Source organism: Vigna radiata, chromosome 7 (genome assembly GCF_000741045.1).
Source record: "Vigna radiata var. radiata cultivar VC1973A chromosome 7, Vradiata_ver6, whole genome shotgun sequence".
Taxonomy (NCBI): domain Eukaryota; kingdom Viridiplantae; phylum Streptophyta; class Magnoliopsida; order Fabales; family Fabaceae; genus Vigna; species Vigna radiata.
Window position 1 is genome coordinate 43,745,132 of NC_028357.1, and position 10,226 is coordinate 43,755,357.

Below are 10,226 nucleotides of genomic sequence, written 5' to 3' on the forward strand. Positions count from 1 at the left end.
CCACTTACGTACATTGCATGCAATTGCATTATAGAGAGGTCCCGTTTTTAATTTTTTTTTTATATTTATTTTAGCACAATACATAGTTAAGCTAGTTAATACAATATTTTGGGTAAATTTATATTTGAATTGAAATGTCAATTAACATATTCAAACGCACGATATATAATTATTGAAATAATTTTTTAAATTTCCATTAACATAGATAATTAATTATATACCGGGTTAAATCTAATTGGTTGTTAAATAATTTAATTTTGTTATTAATTATTAGGTATGATGTAAATTTAAAAGAGTGAGTGACGGAGATATATTATATATCCTAAATTTTTTCTTTCAATAATACATCGGTGTTTTGGCTAAATTCGTACAATAACTAGTTAAATTTATCTCTAAACCATTATATTAATTATAACACGTAAACAAGTTTAAGTGGTAATGTCAGCGTATATACAATTTTTGTCATATATAGGACCACTGAAAGCAGAGCGTATATACAATTTTATATCTAATTTGATTTTTATGTTTTATTTATTTTATTTTATTCAATTTAATATATATGTTTTTTTCAGTATAGGTCTATCGAAATATAAAACTATTATTTCATTTAAAGATGGGAATTAGTCGATCGAATATTTTTAACATAACATATGTATTGAATTTGGAGATTTTTTCTTCACTATTGAAGTTCATAATTAAGAAGTTGCTAATTGAAGTTATGAGAGGATTTGAATGTAATTTTTTTTATTGTTTATTTAAATAAATTTAGAGGTAAGTGAAAGTATTTGGAAGTAAAATTTGTGAGAATTAATGTAAGATTTAATTTATATAATAAATTAAAAAAAATTACGTACAAATTCACTCTTACTTACTTTCAAATTTACTCAAATAAACAATAAAAAAATTTATCATTAAATTCTCTCAAATTCTTTCAATTACTCTCTTCCAAATTAATTTAAGTGAACAAAACCTAAAAGTCTATTTTCTTGTAAAATTTCAACTCTATAATAATTTTAGTAGTTTTATAAAAAGATTGTTAATATAGTCTGAATTTAAAACAAATTTTACCAAAAACCTTAAACTCACAGCCACATATAGGTTGCCGGTTAGGCGGGTGACTGTAGACTTTTGCTCAAATGTCCAATTTTAGTAATATCTTTATTCAATTCCCTCATAAATTTGAATTAGATCAAATTAAAAAATTGAACCAATTTATTTATTTAGTTTTCAATTCGTTAACTTCTACTAATAGTTTACCTCGACAAGTCTAAATCTAAATATTATTTCATAAGTCGGTTTCACTTTACATACAGATGGAAGGACAGTAGTTAAAAAATTGTAAGAAAAAAAGCAACGAAAATACTTAAAAATTATCAAATAATCAACGAAGTAGTTGAGGGGACATTTACTTAGCTTTTTATTTAATGCTTTCGTTCTATATTTATATTTTAATGCTTTCAAAATTTGTTGAGAAAAAAGGGATAATAATAAATAGAAGGTATTTAATTTTAAAAAAAACATTGCATAGTTAAAAAATCACTTCTTTTTCACTTCCTTAAATAGGAGAATGTTATTTTGGTAACATACATTCATTTAAACAATTATTTTAAAGGAAATATAATTATTAAAATAAATATATTTATGTAATTATGAAGAAAAAGAGAGAAAAAAATGGTAAATATCAAGTATAATTTTATTTCGTTTTAAAAGTATCGTTAATCCTCAAAATAATATTAAATAAAGAGTATGATTTCTCTTCAATAAATAAATAATATTAAATAAAGAGTGTGATTTTATATATTTATATATTTTTCTTTTTTTTATATTTTTATTTTTTACGAATTATCGAATAAAATTGAGGGTTGACTTTACTAAATATATAAAAAAGTTAGAGTAAATAAGAGTGTCAAGTAGAAAAATAAATGCTTTTTCTAAAATGTAAATTTGCTTTTTTAACTTTTATTCTTCACATTTAAAATTTAATATTTCTAATTTATGCAATTAAAAAAATAATTTATTTTTATCCCTGTCCAAATTTCTCATACTTAAAATTTGTCATAATAAATATTTTGAAATGGAAATGAATATTATTAGATATTTAATGATAAAAGTGCAAAAACATTGTGAGACAAACCTCGTATAATTTTAAAAAGTGAAAAATAAATCTTTAATAATATTTCGGACAAATAAGCTTTATTTATTTTTTTAACTTAAAAAACTGAAAAATTAATTTGAAGTCTCAAAAATTCAAATAATTCACAAATTTGATATACTAAAAACATGTAAAATAAGAGTCCTCTACAGAGAAGGTTGTTCTTGTTCATGCCCATGTTGAGCGCGTGTATTCACGCGTATACCGTATTTCCCTCCTTTATTAGTCACTGTGTGAGCCCGAAGCTCGATCTCTCTTGCTCTTCAATGGCCGCGTCGTCCTCTATTCGAATCGTCGTCGTCGGTGATGTGGTAAAGTAGCCTCTTCCCACTTTCCAAACCCAACTTTTGCTTCTCATGTTTGCTAATTTTGGGACAATGCCCATGACCTAATTTGGGATTTTCTGAAGCATGATTACTGGAACTTTGAACAAGATTCCAAAGCGCTTGAGTTCTTGCAGGTACTTTTCTCCATTATCCTGTTTCCATTTTCGTTCCCTGTTAATGAAAAAGCTTATGCATATTCTGCTGCCAACCCACGTGCCATTTGATTCAATCCTCGATGCCGTGAGGTTCTGTGCTCTATGTTCTCTTTCCTATTCTCATTCCATGCTATTTAAGCTTACAAAAAATATGATAATTATGATAAAAGATCATGGACCAGAATAATAATTTTGGTTATCCTAGTAAAAGGGAAAAAAAGCTGAGGTTGTTAGTTTTCATAGGGTGTTAAAAAATCTTACCTTCTTGTGAAATGCAACTTCCCTAGTACTGTAAAGGAAAATTATTGTCACTTATTTGCTATTATTATTTTGGTCTTGGTTATTAATAAACCTTATTTGGAAATTTTATTATGCTGAAGCTGAAGTAACCCGGTGCAGAGACTCCTACTACCTCCGAACCCCCTAAACACAAATACTTAAAAGAGTTTGCTACAAATGGATGGATGTCCCTATAATCTGCTGGGGATTGCTAAATTGGCTGTGTAGATAGACATTGAGCGTGTTTGTATAGAAAACTAGTAGTGTTTTTGTGAACTTCTCTACTAAAAACAAAACTATATTTCCAATAGAGAAGCTCTAAAAAGTCCTTCTTACTTGTATCCAAACAAGCCCATTTTTTCAGGTTAATTTTATGCATCAAAGTACAAATTTCTTAAACTCCTGTTGTCTGCCACTTGGCCATAGAACAAGTAATAACAATGGAATGTGATCAGGTTGGGATTGGTTCCATTCCCATATAGACCAAAATAATTAATAAACAAAACCCCTATTTCTGGAGTCCAAGAGTCACTTGTAATCGTAAAACATGTACCTGCTAAAATTAATTGGCTAGTGGCACTTTGACGTAGAAAGGTTGTGTAAGATCAAATCTTGGTTAGAGATTTGGGAACAAAATGATGAAGGAAAAATTATAAGGAAATAAAACTAGAGAAATCAAAATAAGAAGTAAGAACAGTTTTTTTTTTGTCCTTTTTGCACACCATGAAGGGAAAAGAAAACGAAGAGAAAGTTGTGATATTGCATATTCATCTATCATTAATTTCTATTAAGTTGATGCAACTACTTAATGTACAATACTATAGACTTGTTTTCTTATATCTGATCTATCAATCTAATCTAGTCCTATGTTGAAGTGCAGCCAGATTTGGTGCTGTTTACAGGCAAGCTTCACTTTACTGCTGATCAACCTATCATACTACAGTGATTTTTCTTAAATGCATTTAAGTGTCTTTGCTTCCTCTATGCCTATTTTAATTGTTATGGAAATAGCTGGTGTACACCTATGAAAAATCGGTGTCCATCTTGAAAATTGAATGCTATGGCATTGATCTGTTTAACTTCTAAATAACCTAGGAGTATGGTTTGCATTAATAGCCAGAGACCTGTACAAATCAGCATGTGCCAAGTTTATGGCCTGTTAATTTATCTTTGTTGTATAACTTATGATTTGTTATGATTAATTTGTTATTTGATTTATCTTCTCATTACTGTTTTCATCCTTTTTCAACTGTCACATTCAATCTTGTTAGGTGATTTTGGTGATGAAAATGTTGAAGTCGTTCAGAGTGTTGCAAATGTAGAATTTTCTAAAGCAGTTATATTGGGAAACCACGATGCCTGGTTTACTAAACAGTTTTCTAGAAGGTGAAGTTTACAAGTTTGTTCCTGGAATCATTCTTTGTGTGTGTGTGTACTCTGTGAAAAAAGGTTCATGTTGTTTGATTATTCCATAAGGCTTAATGAAAATTTCATTTTAGAAATATATAGAAAACTAGGAAAATAAACTTTGAATTTGTGTACAGTACGTCTTTTTTGTCCCACCACCCTGATAACAACATGCAAACACACACACACAAATAATCCCATCCGTCCAATCTTTTTGACAGTAGAAGCTTTATATGATGTCAAAAGCTTAATTTGTTTGAGTTTGTTTGATACGCAGTTGGTTGTAGTTGTAAATGCTGATTTCTATTCAAATTGTAAACTAACACTTTGATTCAAATATTAGCCAGGAGAAGGATAAAGTTCAGCTTCAGCTAGAATGGTAAGCTTATCTATAAGTATTTGATTTATTCTGAGAAAATTTTGCTCTGGTTTATTAATTTGACTTAGTGCATTTCAAAATCTTATTAATTTACTTTTGACAAAAGCATATTTGTCATTTCTGTTTATGTGCTTATATAATGCTATATATAGGTGATTTAACTTGTTCACAGGTTTAACAAAAGAAAATGGGCTATTTCATTGTCCATTATTAAATGTTTAAAATGAGATTTTAAAATATCTATTATGAATTTTTTGTTGTTCCCAAAACTTGTCAATTCTAGAGAAGTTACCAATTACTGAAAGCAAAGTTAACTACTTTAGAGTTCTTGATGACACCTTTCCCAGATTAGTTTTATACCGAATCTCAATAATTGTCAATTTCCGTTGAGTTTACTTATTATGCTTTTATTATTTTATGGAGATCCTTAGAAAATTTACTGATAAATGAATCTATCAATATAAATTCAGCCTTGGTGAGGAGCATGTGGCCTATCGACGATCAGACTTCCCTCTAATAAAAGTAAGCGTTGTTGGTGGACGGCCATTTTCTTGTGGGGGTAACTCATTGACGCAGAAAAAGCTTCTTTCTGCAAGGTGTGTATTGTAATGAAGTGATCAGACGATCCTCAAAAGGCTCAAAATGTATTTAGTATTTTCAGCTTTCCACCTTAGTTTCTAATGCCTACAAAAAAGAGTTAAGTTCACCAATCACCATTTTTCTCCCATCACACTATCACCTTGAAAGAATGCTGTACGATCTTTCCAACAGTTACTCGTATTATTAACTTGTGATGCTCTTAATGTATTTATCTTGCCCAATCTTGCCTTGCCTCGCCTCATTTAATTATCCATTATTGTGTCAACAGATAATCCACAATAGAAGTAGAGTTAGGTAGTCTTTTATGATTTGTTTAGGAGATCATATATGTTGTGTTTTTTTACTATTAGTATAATTCCATGGTAGCTCGAAATCAATTAATCAGTTGAGCTTTGTCATAGATATGGAATTAAAGACATGGATGAGAGTGCTAAGAGAATCCAGAAAGCTGCTCGTGGTACACCGGATGATCATTTTCTTATATTACTTGCACATAACGGGCCCTCAGGTGACACATGGCTTTTCAATTTTGTTATCAGCTCTGTTGGCACTGCTTGTCTATCACACCTAATACACATCCTGATGTTTAATTTTAATTCTGTATAGGCCTTGGTTCTGATTTGAATGATATATGTGGAAAGGATTGGGAATTTGGGGGTAATGGTGATTATGGTGATCCAGGTGATACGTATACTTCATGACTTAAATTTTTATTAAAATATTATCTTTTTGTGGTTTTGGCACTCAGCAATAATGTCAACTCTCAAGGCCGTATTCCAGCCTCCACCTCCCACTTATTATTATTTGAATAACAATCTTTCATTTCATTTCAAATGTTTCTGTATGTTATTCTGAATAATCATTTCCGTTTTGTGGATTTGTACCTTAAGGTGCCACTTGCCAAGAATGATGGAAATAATGCAAACATAACAAAACTGAGATAATACAGTTTTTACCTAGTTTATTATGTTTATATGACAGATCTAGCACACGCAATATCCTTGCTAAAAGAGAATGATCAAGTATCAATTCCCTTGGTTGTGTTTGGTCACATGCACAAAGAGCTGGCATATGGCAATGGCTTTAGGAAAATGATTGTGGTTGGCCCCGATAACACCATATACTTAAATGGGGCAATTGTTCCTAGGGTCAAAAGGTTGAATGATGAAGACAAGAGAAGCTTAGACGAGGAAAGTACTCTTTCCTCATCAGAGGCAAAAGGTACCAGAAGAGCCTTTACTTTAGTTGAGATTTCAGAAGGAAGAGTTGCTAAGATTGCAGAAAGTTGGGTCTCAGTCGTTGAAGATAGGACCACATTAGAAGAAGAGCACATACTGTATGTGGTCAGCTAGGATCCTCATCCTCCACATTTAGGTTCCTGCCTGTCACACCCATTTTAATGCGTAGATGAATACAGCCAAGGGTGAAATATATCGAGGCTGATTCCTTATCCCGATGAGTAGTATTTAATTTCATTGTTAATAACTACTGTATAGACTACACAAATGGCACATGCTCTGATACTCATTCCTTATCTAGCTGGTGTGATTTATTGCTTGTACCGCACCTCTATTTCATGTGGCAAGTCAAATGTGAAGGGCTCGTGTCATATTATTTTCTTCCTAGCATAGAGGACTGCACCCCTGTTTGTTTTTGTTGTCCTTGCGCATTTGGATTCATGTTGAATCATATGGGTGGGTCTATTGGATTACACAGGCTGTTCCATTGGCCGTCATGGTGACTAATCTTTTTAACCTGGCACTGTCTGCGTGTGGTGCCATTGTATTGTCCAAATTTTACTCCATTTTGCAAGCACTATACACGGATTCTGCAGCTGATAGGTTTGGAGTACATCATTTTCATGTTTGTCTTTTTTTTTTTTTTTTTTTTCTGGACCCAATAAAAATTGCAGTGCTTTGGCAGATGGCTGTGATCCCATTTGGTCATGAAATGACTCCCCTGACTTTTAGCTCTAAAGTAAAGGTTAAAGAGGCTGTGATACTGAAGGTTGACCAAACTTTTAATGATTTGATGCTGGCTTGTTTCCTCTTTTCATTAATTTTTTCTCTTTTGATGAGTTAAGAAAAAGTTTCATTCACATGAAAGAAATGACCCATTTCCTAGACTTCCTTGATTAACCTTGCTATTGGGGAATGACATATTACACGAATACCACATACAATCATATACAGGTCTCTTAATTTCTTATATCATTTGTCAGCACTAACCAAGCATCTTTCCCTTTTATATAATAATCTCTTTTTTAAGCTTTCCATTCTGCAAAAGTATGCAGTAGTAGTATTATTTGGCACTGTCTTTTCTGTTTTGCTTTCTTAAGGTTTGGTGCACCGAATTCCAAGCAGTCTATGGGCTGTTTTTGACTGGTCCGGTTCCTTTACAGCCATTGGATAACAGAAAATAAAGTGAAAAAGAAAGCTTAAAGTAACTCCAAATACTTTCCTTGGTAAAACATTGAGTTGATTCTGACCCTGCTAAAAATTGCTATTAACTTTATTGTAAATCTGGGGGCACCATTTTATAATTGTGTGGTGAACATGACAGCAAATACCCCACCCTATTGGCCTTATTTTAGTGTCCATACATAATTTGATAGAGAACTCTGATTCATTGATCTCAACATGTTTCTCTTCATCAATTTTGATATACCATTAACATCATTCCTTCATTTATTAGGATTCCTACTTTTCTTCCCCAGAGGCCCCTCCTCTTAAAGATTAGTCAATTAAGTTTCTCTAGTTTTTCTACCGTAAAGCCAACATTTTGGTCCATTTAATATTTGTATTTCTTTGACAACTCATTTATTTTCCAACTTAGCCTAAGGTCTTTCTAGATAGGGTTAAAACTTGCAACTTCCTGACACCATACTAAATGCGTACTTTACTTTGCTTCCTCATCCTCATAATTAGATTACTGCAATTAAGATTCTGAATTTGGTACATCATATTTTGTTTCATCAGTTTTAGAGTTGGCACGATAGCCTTTTATAGGGACAATCACTGAAATTCTATCTCAAGCTTAAGAGAGAAAAATATAGGTCTGCGTATGTCTAACTGTTCCAAGCTTAAATGAATATTAATTGAGGCAGAGCTGCATGATTTTCTAGCTATGGACAGTGCATTCGAATCCTTCAATTTTCAAAAAATACTTTAAATGGATGAACATGGTTGAGTAATTGTTGACAAACAAAACCATTCAGCTTTTTGTACCTTTTTGAACATGAACTGCTCATAATAATAATAATAATAATAATAATAATAATAATGCCATAATTTATCAAGGAGTAAATATAGAACATGCTCATTATGTCAAAGCAGTTTTCTAACAGCATGTAGAAAGTTACCATAAAAAGGATTAGCTTGGTCATTATGAAACAACATATCAAGAATTTGGTCAAATTTTCTTCCTTTTTCTTGGGGATTTTGAAAGTTATCCAATTTCAATAGATAACATTTTTCATAATAAATATTTAAAGTTTGTCCAATAATGCACAACTGAGAAATAATTAACAATCAACTAAAAAACAAATAAATTATTGTCAACTAATCAAAGTACACACATATGGTTGAAAAGTAAAATTCTCATGTCTTAAAGATATGTTCAAAGTAAAACCACACTTTTCTGCCTCAAAGCATTATACACTATTATAAGTTAGTCCATTTTAACGAAAGCAACAGATTCAGAGTAAAAAAATTTATACTTTTTGTAATTTTGGACATTACTGTTACCTAATCTTTCATCTTCACAATTCAACATGACATTGCTGAATCTTTATAAAACAACATGAGAGATATTAAAAACCATGACCCAGAAGAATCTAAAGAGAGGAGTTCATAATATAATTGAAAAAAAAAAGGTGTTTGTGAAGAGAACAAATTGTATATTTCTGAAAAGCAAAAGATAAACATAGAATGTCTACTCTGACATGTTTGACCCCTTCTTCTGTCACAGTTGGCCCTCTTTATTTGAAGATCCTCTGCTACCTTTGACCGAATCTAGACCCTCTATGACTCTGTACTCTTACGTCTTCATCTTTCTTTCTATATCCTCTTTTTAACCACAAATTGCACACTGTTTTCAGATTAAACAAGCAAACCAACAAAGACTATATTTAAATAAATTTATGTAATTATTTAGTGCTACATGTATATTATTCTTACCTGTTCATAAAAATAAAATAAAAATGTTATACAATTGGAGAATGTTCCAACTATAATTTTTTTTCTGGTATACTAACGTAAGCTGTTTTAGACACTCAAATTTACGACTTTGTAATGTTCCCAGTTTGTCACAAGAATCATGTTAAGCTGTTGACACAACTTTAGAAAATAGCTAAGATATTTAAGTAGGAGAATCATGGAAAAATGCTGTAACTAATGTATAACAAGGAGCAAAACTGATAAAAATAAAATTTAGTAATATATTACAAATTTAATCTATTAAGATTTTGAATTGAAGATAATAATTTTTTATATAGTCTTTTATTAGTGGTTAATCTTTTATATTATTAAATAGAAAATATATATATATTTTATTTAGTCTTACGTCATCTGCATTGTTGTAAATGATATGGACCCAAATTCTTTTTGAATCATAATCTTTGAAGGGTAAGTTTGTCTTTTCATTAGAGTCTCTGGATAAGAGGTTACCTACTTCAGTTAGACGGCATCATTGTACAGTGCACCAATCAATATATCATAACACAGTTCATTATGATCATTACAAGATATTTAAAATTTGTAGTAAACTTTCAATTAATTAATGTCTGTTACCCTGTTTCAAAATAGACTTATAAAATAAGTTGTTATATATCTCTATCCAAGATTGAATCACAAGTGTTTTTAACTTATAAAATCCGACATCATGATTGACATTAATAATAGAAGATACTTAAATAAAATGAAAATATA

General features: G+C 30.7%; 1 protein-coding gene across 2 annotated transcripts; it reads left to right on the forward strand.

The window, feature by feature from the left end:
• The first annotated feature begins 2,296 nt into the window (after positions 1-2,296).
• LOC106769162 lies at positions 2,297-6,926 on the forward strand. Of its 2 annotated transcripts, XM_014654662.2 has the most exons (9): positions 2,300-2,463; positions 2,562-2,612; positions 3,793-3,814; positions 4,184-4,298; positions 4,663-4,698; positions 5,169-5,294; positions 5,700-5,806; positions 5,905-5,979; positions 6,280-6,926. In XM_014654662.2, the coding sequence occupies exons 1-9, from the start codon at positions 2,323-2,325 to the stop codon at positions 6,648-6,650; spliced, it is 1,044 nt and encodes a 347-aa protein (XP_014510148.1). In that variant the 5' UTR covers positions 2,300-2,322; the 3' UTR covers positions 6,651-6,926. The 2 variants fall into 2 exon arrangements, with proteins under 2 accessions (XP_022639539.1, XP_014510148.1); XM_022783818.1 differs by lacking the exon at positions 5,905-5,979 and having other exon boundaries at positions 2,297-2,463.
• The last annotated feature ends 3,300 nt before the right edge of the window (positions 6,927-10,226 follow it).

What these genes read in the sequence shown, in the direction of transcription:
- LOC106769162 (XM_014654662.2), top strand. Translation starts at nt 2,323, where the DNA reads ATGCCCATGTTGAGCGCGTGTATTCACGCGTATACCGTATTTCCCTCC. An exon ending in TGCACATAACGGGCCCTCAG is followed by an intron (nt 5,807 to 5,904) that starts GTGACACATGGC and finishes AATTCTGTATAG; the next exon opens with GCCTTGGTTCTGATTTGAAT. An exon ending in TGGTGATTATGGTGATCCAG is followed by an intron (nt 5,980 to 6,279) that starts GTGATACGTATA and finishes TTTATATGACAG; the next exon opens with ATCTAGCACACGCAATATCC.